At 35.0% G+C, this 24,071-nt stretch overlaps 1 protein-coding gene across 4 annotated transcripts; it reads left to right on the top strand.

Annotated features, from left to right (window-relative positions):
- The first annotated feature begins 89 nt into the window (after nucleotides 1–89).
- On the top strand, nucleotides 90–22,338 carry st14a (ST14 transmembrane serine protease matriptase a). 4 transcript variants are annotated; one of them, XM_051135532.1, is made up of 20 exons: nucleotides 90–117; nucleotides 633–728; nucleotides 6,522–6,681; nucleotides 6,773–6,903; nucleotides 6,991–7,061; nucleotides 7,789–7,955; nucleotides 8,290–8,322; nucleotides 9,042–9,276; nucleotides 9,367–9,497; nucleotides 9,604–9,707; nucleotides 9,795–9,898; nucleotides 12,908–13,044; nucleotides 13,559–13,663; nucleotides 13,778–13,885; nucleotides 15,401–15,514; nucleotides 15,636–15,749; nucleotides 15,845–16,028; nucleotides 17,892–18,160; nucleotides 18,381–18,517; nucleotides 21,517–22,338. In XM_051135532.1, the coding sequence occupies exons 2-20, from the start codon at nucleotides 684–686 to the stop codon at nucleotides 21,673–21,675; spliced, it is 2,508 nt and encodes an 835-aa protein (XP_050991489.1). In that variant the 5' UTR covers nucleotides 90–117; nucleotides 633–683; the 3' UTR covers nucleotides 21,676–22,338. The 4 variants fall into 4 exon arrangements, with proteins under 4 accessions (XP_050991489.1, XP_050991487.1, XP_050991488.1 ...); XM_051135530.1 differs by lacking the exon at nucleotides 90–117 and adding an exon at nucleotides 156–415; XM_051135531.1 differs by lacking the exon at nucleotides 90–117 and adding an exon at nucleotides 156–415 and having other exon boundaries at nucleotides 630–728.
- The last annotated feature ends 1,733 nt before the right edge of the window (nucleotides 22,339–24,071 follow it).

The raw sequence follows: 24,071 nt of genomic DNA, 5'->3' as shown, positions 1-24,071 counted from the left end.
ACGCGCCCTACCTAGACAGCATTTTCCACGCCATTTCGAATCAATTTAGGAATGTTGGCCAACCATGCGATCTGAGCAGGCAGCACACTTGATTATTGAGACAGACGCTTGCGGAGGGTGAGTCATTCTCCATAAACAGAAACACACATCGATACTAGATTTACACAGTTATATCTATACTTAAGATGTACCTTACAGTTTGCTTTAAAATATTTAACTATGTAGTCAGGTACTTTGATGTATTTAGGGTTATTTTGTAGTTTAGAATTTAGAATTTTAAAGTGTTACATGTGGGAAGTGCTCAAGCTAGTATCGCTTGACGAAGACACTCCCATTGTTACCTGAAATCTCCGGAAATACCTTCCTTGTATCACTGGTAGACGAAACAATCTTCAGTCTCTCCGCAAGACGAAATGTACCTCATTTTACTTCTCTTGATTTAGTGTTTGAGACTTACACGTTTTGGTTTGTTCGATAGTTTTTATTTTAGGACGCATTCGTTTATAATTTGTTGCAGCGTGCACTTGTTATGGGCGTGTTGTTGTTTTTCACACCTGTTTGATTTCATCTGACAATAACAAGCCTGTTTTTTTTCTTACATTATACAATTATACGTCTTATTTTGTCAGCAGAAGTGAGAAGAAAAGTCAGTTGATATTTATTCTCCTGGTGGTCTCTCAGACATGGACCCTATGGATCGAGGAATGCGCTACACTCCCGGTTCTTCGGTAAGATTCATTTGACCTTTACCTTATTTAATCTTTAAACTAACTTAATATATTCTTCAACATTTTAAGCAACCTTAAACACTTAATAAAAAACTGAAATCTCACATTGCTGAACTAAAACATGCTCTGTGGTCATTTCTTAATGACATGAAAGTATTTCCTGTTGTGTCAACCTGTTCAGTAAAAGGCATTATATCAAAAGCAAGGAGTGGAAGTTTGAAACTATAAACAAGAGTGTGGTGGTAGTGGCATATAGGTCTGTCACTATAAATGTTCCCACGGTGATTAAAAAACCTGTAAGTGTCAGGAAATCATGCAGTTGTGGTTTCCAGGTCTTGAAATGGTCAACCAAATTTTTATAGTGCCTACATTATTCTAACACAAAGTACTTTACAGTAGAGCCTTCTTTGCGACCGTGGCTTTAAAAAGCAAGGTAAAAGCTACTATTAATAATATCATTTCTTTATTTTAATCTAAATGGCATTGTAGGTTGACTATAAGATGCAAACTGATGTTTGAGTGCATTAACCTCTATAGTGTGCTTGTACTGTTTCCACACTTCAAACCAAGAGGTTTCACACCATGTGGTATTTTAGAAAATGTGATAGACATCATTTCCTGTCTGTAGCAACCCAGTACGAACCAGTATAGGTAGTCGGCTGGCATTCGTTCCTTTTCTTTTCATCTCGATCGGTTTGCGTGTGCAGGGGATTTCATTTCTACTGATCATCAATAGACGTTGGAATTGAAGTTGTTCTGCTGAATGGATTAGCTGTGATTCATTGTTGTCTGTGAGGATAGTGTGTCAGTACACATTCATAAGACTTTAAATGAACTGCTTTTAGTCTACAACCGCACTTTATATCTCTGGTGGTTATGGGTATCTGTCATCTTAAGAGAGAGATTAAAAACCACCACTTCTGGTAAATTGGTGATGACTGATGTAGTTTCTTCAACAAGTGATATTTCAAAATTAGAGAAATTTTAAGACAAGTACGTTTTAAAAGGAAATGCGGTTTTAGTCATTTTTTAAACATTTGATATTTAAATCAGTGCGGTATTTAATTACAGTATTTCAAAGTGTATATATAATACTAAAACGTGTATTGTACTATTTTTAAAGGTAGCAAATGAGACGCTACATTGCAAAAATAAATTTGATATTTCACACAATATTTACTATGTTCACCGTGTAACACTGTTTGTTTTTGGAATGACTAACTATCAGTCTCTCATTAGTTTTAATTAGTTGTATACAAGAAAATATTAATTCAGGGGCCGGTTGCATAAACTGCTTACACATCTAATTTGTTTTCTTCGTCATAATTTTTTTTAAAGTCAGTTACAAAAAGTTAGATTGGCCCAATTTGAGTCAGAAAAGTAAGACTGATCACCTCTTGGCTAACTGCTAGTTGGTCAAACGATGCAAATGGCCACAGATTTTTGGTGATTGGTAATTATTTGTGAAATGTACTAGCAATTTCTGAGTGAAATTTGTCTTGATGTAAATACGACATCAAATATTTTTCAGTGTACAATGTGACTGGCCAATATAATACTAAGTGTACTATACAGTTTAAAGAAAGCAAATGAGACTCTCACTTGCAAAAAAATAAGATTCTTATACATTTTACAAAATATGCACTTAAAAATAAGTGAAAACACAGCGTTCACCTTTTGACAGGGCTGTTTTTAATATCCCTAATTGCGATCGCTCTGTCACTAGTTTGGACGTGCTGAAAGTAGAAGTAGTGACGCAACTTAACTGCATTAGTCAGCAGTTTGACAGTCACTCAGATGTTTTCTAAATTATCAAATGCCACTCTCTTTATTATTATATATTAATATAGTTGGTCTGTTCAAAATATAATTTTATATAATTGAGCCAATTCAAACTATGATTCACAGAGAATATAAAACACTATTTATAAAGCTTGTGCAGGGACACACAGTGATCTCAAGCTTTGTTTATTGTAAAAAAAAAAAAAAAAAAATCTGTATAATATCTTTTAATATTACTTTAATAAAAATATTGAATAGATTCAATATAGATTTTGTTGTAGTTTAAAAACATTACGTTGTGGCTGACTTGTAGCTAGGCACTGTGTTGTGTATGCAACACCGCTAGTTAAATGATGATCAGGTTAAAGGGGTAGTTCACCCAAAAATGAAAATTCTGTAATTAATTTCTCCCCCTCATGTCGTTCCAAACCCGTAAGACCTTCGTTCATCTTCAGAACACGAATTAAGATATTTTTATATTTTATATTTTTTTTATATTTAGATATTTTTTTATATTTTAGATAAGATTTTAGAATTTTATCAATTCCAATGTGACTAAAAGATGATATCAAGCATATTTATTCTGTTTATTTTTTGCTAAACATTAAGTTGCAGCTGAATACCATGAACAACATAAAAACTAAATTCAGTTAAGAGCTGTTCGCAAAATAGAGCTGTGTGGTTCTGGATATATTGGGTTGTTGTTGTTGTTGTTGTTGTTGTTGTTGTTTTAAATGGAAGTTTTGGTTATGATGTGGTTATGATGATTCTGAAGAAAAAGAAAACATTAGGCAATGTAGGCCTAATTTATAGGTGAATGATTCAGGGATTCACTCAAGATTTACTTGATAGAGAATCACGTTGGTACTTGAATCGTGTTTGTGATCTTTAACAATCTGTTAAATTAAAATGCCTTGTCATATTGGTGATTGGTGACTCTATTGCAACATGTTTAGCTTATCACATATATTATACTTTGCTTTTTCGACTTAGCCATTCTTTGAAGCGCTATGCGCTTAGATTAGCGAGCAAGGTCCTGGCAGATCGCTAGGTCAGGTCCTCGGGTCCCAAACATAGGAATCAATAGGCGGAATCGAAATTTTAATTTCACAAGAAGTATCCGATTCCTGACCTTAAGTATCCGATTCTAGAATCGGAATCGATTTTCGATACCCAACCCTAGTCAGAAAGCCCACAGATTTCCTGAAAAATATCTTAATTTGTGCTCCGAAGATAAAAGGTGGTCTTACGGGTTTGGAAAGACGTGAGGGTGAGTAATTAATGACAATATTTTCATTTTTGGGTAAACTAATCCTTTAAGTGTTTTGGCGCACAGAATCAAGTTTTGAGTTGAGTGATCAGCGCCACCGCATGTCAGTGTTTATTTGTTTGATATGTGTGTGTACACCTGCGTGGATTCCACAGATCTGTCGCAACATGTTTACAGCAGGGTTTTCTATGATACAACACCCCCACAAATGAAACCTGAAAATGACTCAGGGATATCCTACTCATCCAGCAGTGATCAGCTGGTTTTCATGCATCATGCATGTCGTCATAGAATGTCAACCTCTTGACCCAGGTGAAGTTTATTCATTTACAGCTAAACTTCATTGGTCATTAAGTGGATTGTCTTAGGTTAACACCAGAACAAAGTCAGATTGAAAGAAGAACAATTATCTCTCTAATCTAACATTACTCAGCACTATTAATTTGTCAGTTTGTTGACAGTTTGTTGATGTAATAAGATTACTTTGTTTAATTAGAACATCCTGACTATTGTTTTTAAACCCGTATTCTCAAATAACGGTAACATAAAATAGCGTTAACAAACAGAACAGCTACACAGGCACTAGAACTAATTAGATGCCCTTGAAAATCTCCCTGGGAATTGGCAGTTTATGCTTGGCTTGATTTGGTTTCTATTTTTAGATGGTAATGGCAAAAAACAATGCCTCTCTTTTATAAAAGTTTCCATGTATTCCATGAATGTCCAACTCTGGTGGGATGTTTTGTCTTACACATTTTTTGATACAATTGAGTAGAATATAGGTCATGAACAGTGTCATGTGACGGCAGTCTGAGATAATCAGCGGTTGTAAAAGTCACAGTTGTAGGTCAGTGTTTCATAGTGAACAAAGTACAAGTTTGGGGTCTGTATGATTTTTTTTTAAATAAACACTTTTCTTTGAACTGTTAAAATTATTGTGGGGAAAAATGTATCACGGTTCCCACAAAATATTAAGCGGCACAACTGTTTTTAAGCATATAAAACATAATAATAAGTGATATAAAAATACAGATAATATTGATAATAAGAATAGTTTCTTAAGCAGTAAATGGGCAAATTAGAGTGATCTCTGAAGGATCTTGTGACACTTAAGACTGGAGTAATGATGCTGAAAATTCAGCTTTGATCACAGGAATAAAATGCGTTTTAAAAGTAAACAGTTATTTTAAATTGTATTAATATTTTACAATGACTCTGTATTTTTGCTTAAATAAATTCAGCCTTGGTGAGACTGTTCCCAAACTTTTGAAAGGTAGCGTACTTCATATCAAGTGTAAACACTCTTAAGTCCTATTTTTTTTCTTTTGTTTTAAACAACTGTTACAGATAAATTAAAAATGTTTACTGAAATGCAATATCAAAAAGCCTGTTGAAGAAGAACAATGCTCACTGAATACAAATAAAATGACTGTGTTCTGCAAATACAGCGTTTGATGTTTCACCACAGGTTTTGTTGGTTTTATATTTTACAGAAAAGAAACTTGATCTGTTTCCTTTTAGTTGCTGTAACCACATGGAATAGCATGTCCTATTATGTCTTCTACTTCCGTCATTAGTCTAATGGATGTGTATCCAGTGTGATTCGTCTTGGTTTAAAGTCAACGCTGCTTACTTTCTTAATGCTCGTTCCTGGTGTTATTGTGTTTGGTTCATCTGTAGTCCTCTACTATCAACTTCAACCTTGTTTCTAGGACAAGTCCCCTTCTAGTAGTGTCCAGTTAATCAGTTTATCCTCATGGATAAAATCACACCCCACCCGACTTACACCACCAGTCAAATGTTTTTAAACAGTAAGATTTTTTTTAAAGAAGTCTCTTCTGCTTGCCAAGCCTGCATTTATTTGATTCAAAGTACAGCAAAAACAGTAAAATTTTGAAATATTTTTACTATTTAAAATAACTCTTTTCTATTTGAAAATATTTTAATATGTAATTTATTCATGTGATCAAAGCTGAATTTTCAGCACCATTACTCCAGTCTTTAGTGTCACATGATTCTTCAGAAATCATTCTAATATTCTGATTTGCTGCTCAAGAAACATTATTATCATTATTATTATTATTATAAATAATCAATATTTAAAACAGTTTGATGAATAGAAAGATCCAAAGATCAGCATTTCAAGAAATGAAATTAATACTTATATTTAGCAAGCATGCTTTAAATTAATCAAAAGTGATGATAAAGACGTTTATAATGTTACAAAAGATCTCAGATAAATGCTGTACTTCTAAACTTTCTATTCATCAAATAAACCTGAAGAAAATCTACCTGGATGTTTTCAACATAATAATAATAAATGTTTTTTGAGCTGCAAATCAGAAAATTAGAATGATTTCTGAAGGATCATGTGACTGGAGTGATGATGCTAAAAATTCAGATTATTTACTCAACCTTTTTTTTTCTTTTGTAGGGGCATTGCCTCCCTCTCCTCCTCTGAAAACAATGCCTATGTTGACTTTTAAGTTGTGCAGTATAAGCATCTTGGGAAGTGTTTTGATGCTGCTCTTATATAATACATCTGAATCTGTACTTATTCTGTCAAAACAGCTCTGCAGTTTACTGTGCGTTTTCTGTTCTCAATCAGAATATGATTCTGATCTGATGTGCTGCAATTTTCATTATTTATTTCTTCAAAGTGACTTTTATCTGGTTGAATTCAGAGACACTGGAATTTCAAAGAGAAGAGTAAAAAGAATTTTTCCTTCTTTGGCTCTTAGGACAAGGAATGGGAACAAGCTGTGACGTTCTTGCCGGCATCAGATAACAAAAAGCTGGAGAAGAAGAGGGGCCCTGGGAAAGTTGGGTTCGTTGTTGGTCTGGTGATCCTGGCAGCCGTTTTGGCTTTGATCATAGGACTTCTGGTCTGGCATTTCCACTGTACGTACTGCAGTACTGCAGCCACAATCAGCATAACACTGTTACCAGTTCAGTCATTATAGTGTCAGTCATGTGTTTGTTGGTTCTGCAGTCCGCAAGGATTTGAAGATGCAGATGATTTACACCGGCACGCTTAGGATAAAAAATGAAGTTTTTGTGGATGCGTATGAAAAATCAGAGAGTGCAGAGTTTCAAGAGTTGGCAAACAAAGTCAGGACTCAGGTGAGAACTAAATTAAAACATATTTGTTTTTGCATAGTGATGACAGTGAAAAATGTTTGATTTAATTAATTTATTTTTCATATTTAGCTACAATCAATGTACTCAGAAGATACACTCCTGTCAAAATATTACGTTGATTCCAAAGTTCAAGCCTTCAGGTAAGTCTACATGTGATTGCCCACATTTTAAACATGTTTTCTGAATGATTTTTGGTCTTAAAGCAATAGTTTTGTTGAAAATCTACTCACCTTCAGGCCATCCAAGATGTAGATGAGTTTGTTTCTTAATCGAAAAAAGATTTGGAAAAATGTGCTTACCAACAGTGAATGCAGTGAATGGGTGCCGTCATATTAAGAATTCAGACAGCTGATAAAAACATCACAGTAATCCACAAGTAATCCATACCACTCCAGTTCTTTAATTAATGTCTTGTGAAGCTAAAAGCTGCATGTTTGTAAGAAACAAATCTATCATTAAGGTGTTTTAACTTTGATCTTTGCTTCTGGCAATAATACAAGTCCATAATCCTCCAGTGAAAAAGTCCATCCCCTGTTTTCCTCTTTTAAAATTCACTGATGGACTGGAGTGGTGTGGATTGTTTGTGGATTATTGTGATGTTTTTATCACTTGCTTGGACTCTCATTCTGACGGGACCCATTCACTGCAGAGGACCCACTGGTGAGTTTACAGTTTCTACAAGACTCTTCTGATGAAGAAGTTCTAACAAAAAATGTGAACACATTTTCATCATAAATGTTCATTCAGCGTTTGAATTTCAAATGTTTCGGCTGTGAAATTAAAAACACAATTTTTTGCGTGATCTCATGGTTATTGATGTACACTCTTAGATGGTCAGACTCTTGAATGTCGCCTGTCTCTCTGCAGTGAGGGAAGCGTAATAGCTTACTACGAGTCAGAGTTTGCCGTTCCAGTGGGACAGAAAGCAGCAGTGGATCAGGCTGTGGCCAAATTAAATGAAATTTACAGCTCAAAAATTCGCAGAGTTGTGGAAAAACAAGGTCCCCTGGTCTTTGATTACGTTGTGTCTTCAGGTAATACTTCATAGTACATCAATTACATGCTTTGGATAGATGGATGAAACTCATTAAAACATCTAGGTCATATTTTTTTGCAAAATCTAAATTAAAAATTATAATTTGCAGAAAGGAACACATTTACAATAGTACAAATAGTACAACAGTACTAGTGTGATTGTGGGCTGAAATGTGACATGGTTCTTGACAGTTTTTGTGAGATTCACCTAGATGCCAATCTCTAGATGGCTTGTTATATCATAGAATATGTGAATTCCCTTGATACTGTAGCACAGATTGATGTCTTCAGCCTGACAGATTTATTATAACTCTGTCAATCTTTCATCGACAGCTCTGGACACACGTCTGATCTCAAAAGCCGGGAGTGAGTAGTCTATTACTTCTCTCATACACTGTTCCAAAACCTAGCTGTCTCCATAGCAAGCAATTAAAGATGTCATAGATGCACTTCTAACACAAAGACTGTTCCATGAGGTAACCTAATAATGCTAAGATAATTGCTAATGCTATTTTAATGGAGCCTTTGGCCCCGTTGTACCCTATTAATACTTTGCGAAATGCATTCTACTGTAGAATAATATATATTTCTGTCGTAGTTTCATTTATTTTGCGCATTTTTTTTTTTTTTTTTTAGTAGGTTATTACCATTAGTGCATCTGATGGTAGTTTTATCAAAAGAAATAGTAAAAATACTCATGAGGTATGCTAAATTTCTTGACATTCCATAAAGTCATACAGTAAATTCCACTGAATTATGCAGCTGTGTCTGTGTTTTCCACAAAGTAGAAATCATACACAAAATAAAGGTGCTTCACGATGCCATAGAAGAACCTTTTTTTGTCTAAATGGTTCCATAAAGAACCTATTATTATTTGAAGAACCTTTCTGTTTCACAAAAGGTTCTTCAGATTATAAAAAGGTAAGAAAGAGATGGTTCTTTAAAGAACCTTTGACTGAATGGTTCTTTGTGGAGCCAAAAGTGGTTTAGTAGGTTTTGGAACAGGACTTTATTCCCTAAGCACATTCATACCCATTAATGTACCATGTATCCAATAATAATCACCTTTTTTTCCATATGTCCAGTGAATAAAAGATTCGCCTCACACACCAGGAGTTCTGCTGAAGAGATCATTACATCACCTGGTTTCCCTGACACTCCTTATGCTGCAAACTCCCTTGTGCAGTGGCAGCTTCGAGGAGACCTAGGTCATGTGCTGAAGTTGTCTTTTGACACCTTCAACCTGGAAGAAAACTGTGCGAATGACTTTGTGAGAGTGTATGACTCGTTGGTCTCCATGGACAAATATCTTATGGCGGAGTAAGTTGTGTTTGTGGATGTAGCACCATCTGGTGGCTGTATATGCAACTGTAGGAAATTTTAATGCAAGTTTCTTTCTCTCGTAAACAGGAAGTGTGGCTTTTATTCTCCCAGTAATCCCTTAACCTTCATCTCGTCTCGGAATGTTCTGTTGGTGACCTTTGTAACCAACGAAGTAGGGAATTATCCTGGTTTCAGAGCCCGCGTCACTCAGATCAATGGTAAAAATGCGGGCTGGTTGGACAAAAAAAAAAAAAAACATGACTGATTAATAGTCCAGTATGCTTTACTGTGAAACCTCTTTCAGTGGTTCTCCCCTTTTAACAGATTTTGCATGTGGTGGTAAATTGACTGGATCCTCTGGTAGTTTTACATCACCCAACTTCCCCAGTTATTACCCACCTAGCACCACATGTCGGTGGGACATCGAGGTAAGACCCAGACACTCACTTTAAACCAGTTAGTGTCATGTTGAAGTGCTTTTATAACTGTGTTATATCCATCTCTATTGTTTAAAGGTTCCTGATGGTAAATACATCAAGTTGAAGTTCCCCAAGTTCATGGTTTCTACAGGGAGTCAAAATTCTTGCCCAGGAGATTATGTGCAGATTGTTGGTAAAAGGTCAGTAATTTAAAACTTAATTTACAACTCATTTTACAACTGTTAGTTCTGGTCTGTCAGTTTACTTGGCTGGGTGATGTTCATCCAAGAGTGCTGATAAAGCATATGGCAGCATTGGACTTTGGTTTCTTTTGGATGTTCCTCTTAATTTTTTCCCTTATAAAAACATCTCTAAATATCTTAAAAATGAGATCTATTTCTTTTAAGAAGAAAAAAATGACAATAAATGTTTTGTGTTGAGAAAAATATAATCAAATTTAGTTGAGAATATGAGCGGTCTGGAAATTGTGATTTCAGAGATTTTAGAGCACATGAATGAATGTTGAGATATTTATTAAATATAGTTCAAAGGCTGAAAATTATAGTGTTATTTAAATTAATAAATGACTAATTCTGACTAATACCAGTATAGTCACATATTGCTCATCCCTTGTTGTATAGTTTTATTCAAAAGTACTTGTTAAATGTTTTGCTCAAGGACACAATGTTGAAAGCTCATGGATCAACTATTGTTTCCTTGGTTTTGCGTCAAGGAAACGATTGACAACATTAGTTACATTACTTACAAATATCTTCTTTAATTAGATAAATTACTGAAAGTAGAGCTAATTTACCTTAAAATAAAAAGAAACAGGTTTTTCATGTCACAAGTTCTTCATATTAATAACAGTTCAGTTCAGTGTTAGCACAAAAAAACTCTTCGCAAAGTGGAACAAGTCACAAAGCTCATACGACCAGGGGTGAAAATTGCCAAAATTCACTGGGGGGATGCTAGCATTTTAAGATATGTTGTGTGTGAATTTGCTCATATTATAATGTAATGTAAATATTAAATCTGTATCATATTTTGTGGCAAAAAAAACTAGAAAAACTAATTTTAATTTAAATAATATGATACAATCAGGAAGAATAAGTTGCCAGTCCAATGAAATCAGCATCAACAATTCATCCTTGCACAGCACTAAAGAGCACAAAAGTGGCATTAAGGAATATTTACAGAATTTTTGACATGACTCAGAGATGGCATCAATGCATTTCATAATAACTATATTATGAGATTAATGTTTTAAATATAAAGTTAATACAGCAAAATGATTTCAATAACTCCATTTGTACCTAAAAATGAAACTAAAAACTGCCAGTAGATGGCAGCAAATCAAAGTCTTTGTCACTGAATCATTCATTCAATCGATTCATTCAAACAGCTGATTTATTTAGGAACAAAGCAAGTGCCTCTCTTTATGAATGGGCTATTGAATCATTGCCTCACTAGATTTGTTCATTCTCAAAGACTATATGGCTTTGTTTGGAACTATTTTCTTTTACAATATAGAGCACAATCAAACAACAGTATTCTTGCAGTGTAAGTCACTTAATATTAACTTTTATACAAAATCTAAAAAAAATTTATAAAATGTTGTATAAATTCAATTTCACATTTGCAAACTCCCTTTATAGTCATTAAAAAGCTGTTGCGATCTCCCAAACTTCCGTTTTAATTAATGAAGCTTTCTACATTTTACACTGAATCTATTATTTACAACGTTTCTACACTTTGTTATAATGAATGACAAAAACATCAGTCTGCTGGTATTATGGCCAGTCACAAAAGGCCATGGACACAAATATCCTGCTAGGTTTTCAGTCTATATTGTGCTATGTTTATGTGCAGAGCTGGGATCGCCTTGTAGTCTTTTGAATTGATAAAATATAGAAATCACTTTAATTTCCAAATATAATTCACGAAAAGTCTATAATATACACTACCGTTCAAAAGTTTGGGGTCAGTAAGACTTGTAATAGTCTTTAAAGTAGTCTCTTATGCTCATCAAGGCTGCATTTATTTGATTAAAAATATAGAAACAAAACAGTAATATTGCAAAATGTTTTTACAATATAAAATAATGTTTTTTATTTTAACATACTTTAAAATAGAATTTATTCCTGTGATGAAAAGCTGAATTTTTATCAGCTGTTACTCCAGTCTTAAGTGTCACATGATCCTTCACAAATCATTCTAATATGCGGATTTATTATTAGAACGATCAATGTTGGATAATATCAACAGTTGTGCTGCCAAATATTTTTTGGAACCTGTGATTTTTTTTTTTTTTTTTTTTTTTTCAAGATTCTTTCATGAATAACAAGTTTAAAAAGTACAGTGTTTATTCAAAATATAAATATTTTATAACAATGTAAATTATTTATTATTAACTTTTAATAAACTTAATTATTAACTTAATACATCCTTGGTGAATAAAAGTATTAATTTCTTAAAAAAAAAAAAAAAGAAACAATAAAAATGTACTGACCCCAAACTTTTGAACGGTAGTGTACGTTGGTTAAAAATTCCCAATGGTTGTGTAAAACAGCACCCTTTTTACCTTGACAAAATCAACTCTGCAAAAATCATCTCATTCTGGTCGAAGCTGCTTTAAATGCAAATGAGCTCTGCTCGCCCCGCCCCTCTCTTCTCTTTGTGGATAGACGAGCATGTTTACTTTAGCCACGTTTAGCCGCTAAACTTGCTAACTCATAAAAAATCCCTTAAACTCACTTCTGCTGTAAGTGAAGCTGGATCATGAATGATTCGCACGAACATAGACGGATATATGTAGATCAGGAGGCGCATTCCCTTCACAAACAAACATAATCCACTGCATCTTCAGCGCCTCAGATGTCGGGAGTAAATGACGACCACTGTGTTCATTATTACATCCAGCAACACAACACCTCAATCGCTCAATCTGAGATATTCTTGTATATTATACTTACATTCCTCCACTGGCATCGAAACAATAGAGGTCAGACTGTTACAGCTGATCTGAGGTAAAACGCTCATGTCAATCAACTATTGTGGGAGCGGCCTCTGTCAGTTATAGTTATAGATAGATAGATAAATAGATATCCTTGTTTGATCAGGTAATCAAAAAATGTGTCTTTCTGAAAGTTCACAGATCATACGAAATGTAACTGGTAAATAGCACATGCTTATTTGTTTCTTTGCAGCACATTGTGTGGGCAGCAGCCTGCTAATACCATGGTTACGGTCAACAGTAACAAGGTGACGGTTGAGTTTAGATCAGATTCATCACAAGTAGATCGAGGTTTTAATGCCACTTTTGAAGTCTTTGAGCCCACTGACCGTAAGTAAATCTCTTACATCTCTACATCCATCTTCATTTGACTCTCTAACTCTAGACGGACTCTATAGACCATTTCGCTAGATGTAAACAACACTGGTCCAGAAGCGCTTCGTGTTTTTTTGTTTTTTATTTTTTATTTTATTTCACATATACAAATACATCTTAAAGGTGCTAATGTAACATTTTCATCCAGTCAAATGTTATGTTGGTTGTATTTTTTTGTGATGTTTGTGTAAAGTCAAAAAAAAAAAAGAAACAGTAAGTGTATCGGGACCAGTATGTTTACATCTAGCGAAATGGTCTATTATAATTTTTCTTTTTTATTCTTTTTTATTTTATTCTATTTTAACTACTTGTTTTCTTTAAGAAGAAAAAAAACCCTCTAACACTAGCGTTCCCTAACTTGCTATATGAACTACTCATTTGTAAGAATTTTAGATTGATAGATTGAAATAGACTGATGGCGGTGTCAGTGTGAACATTAAAAAGTAAATTCAGTTTCCGAATCTCTCAGCCTGCCCGGAAAAGTTCCAGTGTGACAACAGACGGTGTGTAGACCCAGCCTTGCGCTGTGACGGCTGGAACGATTGTGGTGACAGCACCGATGAGAGGAACTGCAGTAAGTGCACAGTGAACATTGAACATTGATTGATCTGAAGTGAACACACTTGCTTTCTAGTATAATTGGGACCTCAGATATACAATGATTGAATGTGGATGGCTCTGATTTCAGATTGTAATGCCAGCATGATCCAGTGCAGAAACGGGTTCTGTAAGCCGATGTTCTGGCGGTGTGATGGCGTAAATGACTGTGGAGATGACACAGATGAACTTGGCTGTGGTAGGATCCTTTCTTACTACTTTTCTTTTTCTCTGTCTCTTCCCTCTTTATGCATCCAAACATGAGAAATGCTGCCTCCAGAGGCAATATAAAGAAAAAGGCATTCAGTATACACAGATACCATCATTTGGTCTGGTTTAGAAGATGCATGGATATATTCATTATTTCTGCATCATTAGTGCTTGCAGTTCAGCAGTTGACCACCATAGGCTTTTTAATATTTATTTCTAACAAGAAATCAGCATTTTATTCAATTAAATTTCAAGTTTTACAGTGGAGAATCTATAAAGCATATAAAATTTGAAATTTAAGTTTTGTTATGCCATTTTAAATATTTTGTTTTCTATAATTAATGATCTGTTTGTATATATACACCCTACCAGTAAAACGTTTTTGAATAGTAAGTCTCTTCTGCTCACCAAGCCTGCATTTAGCCTGAATTTTTAGCATCATTACTCCAGTCACATGATCCTTTAGAAATCATTGTAATATTCTGATTTGCTGCTCAAAAGACATTTATTGTTATAAAACAGCTGAGTAGATGTTTTTTTTAGGTTTCTTTGATAAATAGATAATTCAGAGGAAGAGCATTTATCTGAAATAGAAATCTTTTGTAACATTATGAATGTCTTTCTCATCACTTTTGATCAATATGAAGCATCCTTGCTAAATAAAAGCATTAATTTCTAAAATTTCTTTCCTAAAACAAACAAACAAAAACAAACAAAAAATGATGCAGACTCCTAGCTTTTGAATGGTATAGTGTATAATGTTACAAAAGCTTTTTATTTCAGATAAATACTGACCTTTGGATCTTTCTATTCATCAAAAAATCCTGAAAAAATAATAATAAGTGTTTCTTGAATGGCAAAGAATGATTTCTGAAGGATCATGTGACACTGAAGACTCGAGTAATGAGGCTGAAAATTTAGCTTTGATCACAGGGATAAATGACATTTTAAAATATATTTATATACATTACACATTATAAAATATACACACCATTTTTCAAGTTCAAGTCCACCCATGTTAATCTACTCTCCTGTCTGGTTTGTTTGTCGGGCAAAAAGGCAGATTCTGCGTTACGATTAGTCAGATTGGTGCCTGTCAGTCAAACTCCCGCTGAAGGGTCATTTGCAACTAGCAATATACAAGTTACTCTTATATTCACTTTATAAAACAAATCAAATTCACAGTACAAAGACATGTATACCATGACCTACAGGAGGCCATTTTTATAATTGCACTAAAATGCACAAAAAGTATGAGCTGTCTAGCATGTAGAGATTGCATACAACAGGTTTCCAGCAAAAATTCGATGACTTAGAAATGTACTGATCAAATTCAATACGTGATGTTATTGCGATTTGGAAATGACTCTGAAACCCATTTCCACGGGAGGTACATGAGGACCAAATGCTGTCTATTGATGGGCCAGGCAGCAAGACGACTACCAGCCTCTTTCTGCTCACACATCCACACCTGCTTTAACTTAGTTGTCCTTTTGTCTGGCAGGATGCAGTGTTGGACAATTTAAATGCAACAATGGTCAGTGTATCTCAGAGAAGCAGAAGTGTGATGGGAATAACGACTGTAAAGATAGCTCAGATGAAGAAGGCTGTTCAAGAGGTGACGATAAAGAATAATACTTATTTTAGTGTTATTTTTGTTGTTTATTTCATTTGTAAGTATTCAGAGAATATATTTAGAAAACATTTGGAGACTCATTGCTTGTCTTCCTTTCGTACAGATGGTTGTAAAGTCTCAACGTTTGAGTGCGGTAACGGCAGATGCATCAACAAAGAGAACCCTGAGTGTGATGGACATGATGACTGTGGCGACGGCTCAGATGAGTCCAACTGCAGTACGTGGCATCCATTTCCTGATATCTGTTTTTCAACACGTACCCTGCAATGTTTAACGTTGATTTCTATCTCCCGCTCTTTGTTTCTCCTCTAGACTGTGGCAGGAAGGCTTACACAAAGTCTCGAATTGTGGGTGGGCAGGAAGCAGATGTGGGCGAGTTCCCATGGCAGGTCAGCCTTCACATTAAAAACAATGCACATGTTTGCGGTGCATCAATCATCAGTGAGCGATGGCTTGTGACAGCTGCCCACTGCGTACAGGACGACGGCAGAATCAGGTAAATTTCCTGCTTGATATACTTCTCTTTCTTTTATCAAGAACTTTCATTTGAGAAACTACAGTACAATGCTGTCAAAAACTGTTTGGACACTAAAGGTCAAAAGTTTGGATTATGATAGAAGTCTCTTCTGCTCAGCAAGGTTGCATTTATGTGATTATAAATACAGTAAAAACTGTAATAACGTGAAATATTATTCCAAATTAAAATTAAAATAACTATTTGAATATATTACTCCAATCTTCAGTGTCACATGATCCTTCAGAAATCATTCTGATGTGCTGATTTGCTGTTAAGTTGTAATCAATTATTTTTGATGCTCAGATTCTTTTTATTTTCATTGTTGAAATTTTTTTATTATTTTTGATGAACAGAAAGTTCATTGAACATTTATTTGAAATAGAAATCTTATAAATGTCTTTAGTATCATTTGTTGAATTGTAACATATCAATTTCCACAAAAATATTAGGCCACAAAAATTCTTTTCAACATTGATTATAGGAATTGTTTCTTAAACATCAAATCAGCCAATTAAAATGCTCTCTGAAGGATCATGTGAGACTGAAGACCGGAGGAATGATGCTAAAAATTCAGCTTTGATCACAGGAATAAATTACACACACACACACATGTATGTGTGATGAAATCTAGGAAAACCCAACACATGGCGTTTTTACCATATGAAAGCTGGGTTCAAGCCCTTTCCAAGACAATTTTTTTTTTTTTTGTCCATAGCTTAAATGTAACAAAAGTTATTGCTATCTTAAGTTGGCTGATAGCGATGATTTTCAGGAATGGAATTTTGAGAAAAACGGGTTTAAAGTGAAACAAATTTCACTTTACGGGTTTAATGAGAGCTGTCTGTCAAGTCAGGAGTGCTATACTGCATTATTATGCAAACAGACTAAAGTCTGTTTTCCATTGTTTATCATGAGCATAGTCTTACTCTACGAACTTACAAACTTTTGATCGCCCTTGTATGTTTAGATAGCACGAATAGTGTACCTTGTAGTTTACATTTAGAAAAGCAAACGCTTCGCATAAAACAGACTGTCATCGGACGACTCCTCTTTAGTAACTTCATCATCCAATCCTTCATCTCTGGATGTGAAATAGTCCATTATAACATCGTTTAGGGCACTGACATCACCAAGATTGAGCAGACTGAGATGAGTAAGATCATTTTAAGTGAGTACCTACAGTACTTTAGATGGCGTTGTTGTGCTTCACCACCTCACAATATTAAAAAAATAAATAAATCAATAAAAAAACTTTGCATGCTGTAGTTTACACAGGACTGGGGGAGAATGTGCATTGATACACCTTTATTAAATATGTTAAGTGGTTTATTTTGATAGGTTAACTCTTTGTGTGGTGTTAAGGGAAAGCACCTCCGCAGTGCGTTCTTAAAGGAGAAGTCCACTTCCAGAGCAACAATTTACATATAATGTACTCACCCCCTTGTCATCCAAGATGTTCATGTCTTTTTTTCTTCAGCCGTAAAGAAATTGTTTTTTGAGGAAAACATTTTAGTTTGAACTTCCAAAATGCAGTTTAAATGCGGCTTCAAACGATCCCAAATGTGGTTGTAAACGGTCCCAGCCGAGGAAGAAGGGTCTTATCTAGCAAAACGATTGGTTATTTTCATAAAAAAATACAATTTAAATAAATTTATTTATTTTAAAGAAAGATAGTGTTGATGTGAACTTGAGGAACTGTCTTCACAAATCCACTTAAAAATGGTTTAACACATTGCTGTACATGAATTTTTAATGACTTTATCAGTTACATTGTATTTCTTACTTTAGACATTTAGGATAGAAGAGAAGGCATTCATGTTTGTATATCTGATGAATTCACAGATACTCTCAGCCAGGCACATGGGAAGCATTCTTAGGTCTCCACACACAAAAAGATAAACAGAGGGCAACGAGGAGACAACTGAAACAAATCATTTCTCACCCGTCCTTCAATGCCTACACCTTTGACAATGACATTGCTCTGATGGAGCTGGACTCACCCGTGACCTACAGCGAGACCATTCGACCCATTTGCTTGCCTACTTCCAAAACCGTCTTTCCCGCTGGTGAAACTGTCAGCATCTCCGGCTGGGGTGCCACTAGAGAAGGCGGTCAGTAAAAGAGCTACATATCTTTCACGAAGCCTGCCATATTTCACCTCAAGATCAAAAATTCTTATCAATTACAAATCAAATGCATTAGTTACTAATATATTATTAAAATCAAAAGCTGTATCCGTTAATGTTTTTAATGGACCTGAGTGAACATGAGCTAACAGTGAATAGTAATTCAGTTCATTAGCTTATTGTTTGATGTGTGTGTTTATTTCAGGCACTGGAGCGACTGTGCTGCAGAAAGCAAATGTTCGCATCATCAACAGCACGGTCTGTGACCAACTCATGAATGGTCAGATCACATCTCGCATGACGTGTGCTGGCATTGAGAAAGGAGGAGTGGATGCTTGCCAGGTGGGTTTTATACGCCGCCTGAATGTCTATTGATCACTGCAGCAAAAGCACACTTTAAGCCTGCTAATAGTTGACTAACCGTCAACGAGAAGGGGCTTGGTCGACCAAAATTTGATTAGTCGCTTAGGTGGAGAAAGACTAATAAATTCAGAGGAAGTGACAAAGTCACATATTCATTCACGGCTGGTATATGTGGTAATATAGTACAATGGGGAGGACATCCAAACGCTCGCCTATCATTCATTGACCTCAAATATGGCTTAGTAGTGGTAGTAACTTTACATGGCCACTCAGTCTAATGTTAACCTAGAAAAATGTGCGCTATTCAGGTGTCTGTGCGGACTGTGGAAGCTAAACAGTAGCGCAGTTACTGCATGACAGATGGAGATGGCGGTGCGGTCACTTGCTCTGTAAATACTTCATTTTTGGTCATACAGATAAGAGTAATGCATCTTTCAAATCTGTAAAGACTGCACTCACAATAGCAACAAAACATTGCGCTTTTGTAATAATAATGAAGGCAAACAGGATGCGGTTTCTCCTGTCTTGGTCTCTGTGAACTTAAGCGCATCCAAACACTCTGTGTATACTTGCCTTACAGATGGAAGAAAATATATCTATTAGGGGTGGGAGAAAATATCGATTCTCTGATGCATCGCGATTCTCTTTCCTGCATGTGGCGCGTGTGCGCTAGAGACGTGGCGGGCGTCATTGCACAGAATTTGCGCTGTGACAAGCGGGTTGCGTGCCAGCAGTGCACTCCGCTGCACGTGCGCTTTGGCCGACGCAGAAACAAGCCGTCCTGCCAAATTTTTTTTACGTGCACATTGTTTTTGTTGTCTTGAAGATCGATTGCGGCTACGGTTAAATGCATTTCCATTTTCGAATACTTTTATACGAAATTGATGTTCACACAGTCAGTTATGGTTTCAGAGCAGGACAAAACATCTGATATATCGAAATAGATCTGTGCATTAGTGTGAATACAGCTGTTAAAGCTGCCACTGTCTATGATCTCATCAGCAGCTAATAATCAAACGGCAATAATGCTGAGGAAAAAAGAAAAACCCATAAAAACTTTCTGAAAACTTTCAGATACTTAAAGAACACTTACTTTAAATAAGTGATTGTTTAAAAAGTAGCCTGTTTATATATTAAGAAATAAAGTTTGCACAAAATAGATTTGAAATAAAAACTTATATGATAATGTAGCCATGTGTAGTAATATTGAAAACTAAGAATGTGATGCATAGTGAACAAGCCAAACCAAAACAAGCCAATAGCTCAACTGGACCTCGCTCCTATTTTGATATCTCCACCCCATATGTACAGTACCTACACAACCCTGGCATAATGACGATCGTGGACACAAGCAAAGATGCCACATAAGCATATACAAACAAAAGAAAACACAGATAAGCTGTATGAAACAGTGCAAAATCAACATTACTTATCTATCAAAAATAAACAACTCAACCTCAGCGTCCGGTTCGAGCCCTTCATGCTCTTTAAGTTCTCTGCACTGCTGAAAAGCAGATTTGATATTTACATGGGTCCTGCTTCTTGCCTGATCGTAAGCCTTCTTTTTAATCTCTCTTTAATTCTCTCTATCTGTAGTCAATCTGCTAATATCCATCCTGTGCACTCAAATTGAGCCCCCGCTTCTCTCTGTCATTACAAGACACGCCCCTTACTGCTGTTTTTGGACCCGGTCCGACACCTGCGTTTTTCAGAAATTGCTTGCTGCACATTTTATGCAGCCTCTTTACTTTTTTTCCCTGATACATTCATAATAATTACTTCTGTGGTGTGCTGTGGCAGGCTTTATGTGTGCTCTTGATTGTTTAGGTTATAGGCATTTAAGGCTCATTATTATGATTTAAATGGTTTATTAATAATAATGTGACTAAAAGTCGACTAATACTTAAAATGAACGATTACTAGTCGGCCAGAAAAATCTGTAGTCGAGGGCAGCCCTACTTTAAACATAAAAGTACACATGATTTCCCCTTCAAGGCATGTATATTATTATTATTTTTGTTTAATTGTTTAGTTTAGCAGTTGATGTTTTTTTTAACAATATTAGTTTTGTTCAATATTGGATACTTAATTGGTCATATTAATTTTTCCTAATTGTAGATTTATTTTTAGATCTCTTTTGCCATCATCTAATGCTCACTTAAAGTTGATCTTTAAAAACTAACAACTGTTAAATGTAATCTTTAGCAAATATCAAAATGAATATTGATTTTTTTTTTTTTTTTTTTTTTTTTTTTTTTATTGTGGTCTTATTTATTCATTTTAATTCACTTGAATTTAAAATAGGCCATTTATGTGTTGTCATGTAATGTATAGATATTATTATAATTTTTATTATTATTATTATTATATTTCATATAATTATTATGGTATTAGCCAGAATTTTAATATCAGTACATTCCTGTAGCATTTAAAAAAAAAAAGTTTTTGTTCATATGGTTTGATTTTTGTAATTATTTAGACAAAATAATTAGTGCTGGGCAACGATTAATCATGATTAATCGCATCCAGAATGTTTTTGTGTACATAATATAAGTGTGTGTACTGTGTATATTTATTATGTATATATAAATACACACACATGCATGTATATATTTAAGAAAAATATGTTATGTTTATATATTAAATAAATTTATATATAATATAAATTATATGAATCTAAATATATACATGTAAGTACGTGTAAATATTTTCTAAAGTATGTACTGTATGTGTTTGTCTCTATATATACATAATAAATATACACAGTATACGCACATATATTTTATAAACAGAAACTTTTATTTTGGATGCAATTAATAGCGATTAATCGTTGCGCAGCACTAAAAATAATAATCTGTATTATTTTTAGTGCTGGGCAACGATTAATCGCTATTCAATATCAGCCATTTATTGATTATTTTTTCTTCACTCTCATGTTCTTTTCCTCCATTTAAATAACACCCTTTTTCTTTGCTTAGGGTGATTCTGGTGGTCCTATGTCGTATATAGGAACTGACCGTACGTACCTGGCGGGAGTGGTGAGCTGGGGTGATGGTTGCGCTCGCAGATACAAGCCAGGCGTCTACACAAACGTGCCAAAATTCCGGGGCTGGATCAAGGAGAAGACAGGAGTATAAGTTGCTCTAAGATTATAATGAACTGTGAGAAGTTTTATGAACTGTTTTGTTTTCTCAAGTCGCAGATGTTTTAATAACACATATGGAATAACCCAGCATAGCCTGGTTGATGAGAGGGATGGACTTTGAAATGTTTTTCGCATTTGTTTAACAGTTGTTTTATACATGTGTATATTTTATGAGAAGAGCGGTATGAGGGTTTTCTGTCTTAAGATGTGTAAATAAATGTCTTATTTTCTCCTTTTAAAGGTTTTGTGGTTTTTAGCTTTTCTTTTATGAATGTGAATGATTTGGTTTTGTTTTGGTCTGTACCTTCAGTTTTCATTGGTTCAAGGAGTGTGTATTTCTAGAGTCACACTCTTATACTTAAATGTGAACTACTTCGGTCTTTTCATCACTTTTGTGCAAAATGTATGTATGTAATGTACTGTGATGTGACTGTAAACAAAGCTCGACTTACACATGGAAACACTTGAAAGAGTATCTGGAGTGCTGTAAATTTGATTCAGGGATTACATTTAACACTTTAAAAATGCATTTAGAAACAAATGAAATCATCCACTATGATTTAACAATTTAGCAACCTTTTACAAATAAAATGTGTATCTGGTTAATACAGTGTGAAATGTGTGCAATACTTTATTAAAAGAGTCCAACACTCAAATAGTACAAATTCTATTCATTTTCTGCATATTGGAGATTGATTGATAACTTTAAACACTTAACAGTTTACTCACAGGACTTGCAGTGATTTCAGATGTTGTCAGTCGATAGAATATGCAGTCTGTCAATCCATTGTTAATGATACTGAACAATGCAGTTGGTGAAAAATTACCCAGATAGCACATGTACATCTGCAAGACGTCTAAGATCGCTTGATCTTGAAAGCATCTGCTTTGTACAAAACTTCTGACTTCTTTAAGATGTCAGTTTTACATACATTCTAAATCATAAACATCTTAAGGACATCTAAAAAAACGTATATTTGACATCTGATATAAAACGTATTGCAGATGAGCAAACACTATAATAGGTCTTGCAGATGCAAGACGCAGACATCAAATAGACGCCTCTGTGATGTACGTGTGCTGTCATGGTACACGTCTATAAATGGACATTTATTTTGTAACTTCATTCACCAATTTCCTTAGTTCACCCAAAAATTAAAATAACCCCATGATTTACTCACCATCAAGCCATCCTAGGTGTCTGTGATTCTTTTCTTCTCTTTCAGATGAGTACAATTGGAGCTGTATTAAAAAATTTCCTGGCTCTAAAAAATGTCAAAGCTTTATACCGGCAGTGAATAGTGGTCGAGATTATGAAGCAAAATAAATTGCATCCATCCATGATAAAAAGTACTCCACACGGCTCCAGGGTGTTAATAAAGGCCTAACGAAGTGGATTAATGCGTTTTTGTAGGAAAAATATCCATCTCTAGCTTTCACTAACTGTCCTATGCGTCTTCACGAGAGAGTGGCATTCAATCGGATGACGCAGGACGTAGGCATAGCGTAAGCTCCAGTGAGGAACGGAAGCGCAGAGGAGAGAGCAAAACAAAACGAGAATACAAACTACTATCGTAGTCGTTTGTTTATTTGCTTCATGTTTCGTGTTTTTATGATGGAATTTAATTCTGCTTCAAAATCTCGACCACTATGAATATTCTTCCCAAATTTTTATATTTATTTCAATGTTTGCCCATATTTATTCCCAAGTCATTCTTCTCCTGTTTGGAAAAAATAATCTCTTCTTTTATCTGGAATACCAAACCTAGGCGAATAGGTCTAAAGCATTTGGTTAAGCCAAAGGAGGTGGGAGGTTTAGCTTTGCCTCACTTTCAAACTTACTATTGGGCAGCCAGCTTTAGAAATTTATTATACTGGGTGCAACATGATTTGCAATTGTGTAAACCTCTCTGGGTACAAATGGAGGCGATATGTTGTTCCCCAGTCACGCTAACATCTTTGCTCTTTTCTTCCATCCCTTCCACTCACAGTATCTTGATTAAGGATCCAGTTGTTAAACACTCCCTGAGGATTTGGACTCAGTTCCGCAGAGCTCTACAGCTTAAGGGTCTTTCTTCAGCTGCACCTATAGCCAGAAATGTTTCTTTTCCACCTTCTCTTTTTGATGGGGCCTTCAATATTTGGAAGTCGCAAGGTTCAGTTATGACTGACCAGCTATTTATAGATAATACCTTTGCTTCCTTTGACCAACTTAAAAAAAATTTTGGCTTGTCTAATTCACATTTATTTCGATATTTTCAAGTTCGGAGTTTTGCCCGTAAACATTTTTCGGAGTTCCCCTCTGCTCCTCCTAGTGGTATTTTGGAGAGTATTTTATATCAGCATAGATGTATTAGGGGTGCCATATCAAAGATTTATAGTATAATA

This window comes from Labeo rohita, chromosome 18 (genome assembly GCF_022985175.1).
Source record: "Labeo rohita strain BAU-BD-2019 chromosome 18, IGBB_LRoh.1.0, whole genome shotgun sequence".
In the NCBI taxonomy this organism is placed as follows: Eukaryota; Metazoa; Chordata; class Actinopteri; order Cypriniformes; family Cyprinidae; genus Labeo; species Labeo rohita.
Note: the sequence above shows the minus strand (reverse complement) of the source record. Positions and strands in the feature narration are given on the sequence as shown.

What these genes read in the sequence shown, in the direction of transcription:
- st14a (XM_051135532.1), top strand. Translation starts at nt 684, where the DNA reads ATGGACCCTATGGATCGAGGAATGCGCTACACTCCCGGTTCTTCG. An exon ending in GCTACACTCCCGGTTCTTCG is followed by an intron (nt 729 to 6,521) that starts GTAAGATTCATT and finishes TTTGGCTCTTAG; the next exon opens with GACAAGGAATGGGAACAAGC. An exon ending in TGAAGAAGGCTGTTCAAGAG is followed by an intron (nt 15,515 to 15,635) that starts GTGACGATAAAG and finishes CCTTTCGTACAG; the next exon opens with ATGGTTGTAAAGTCTCAACG.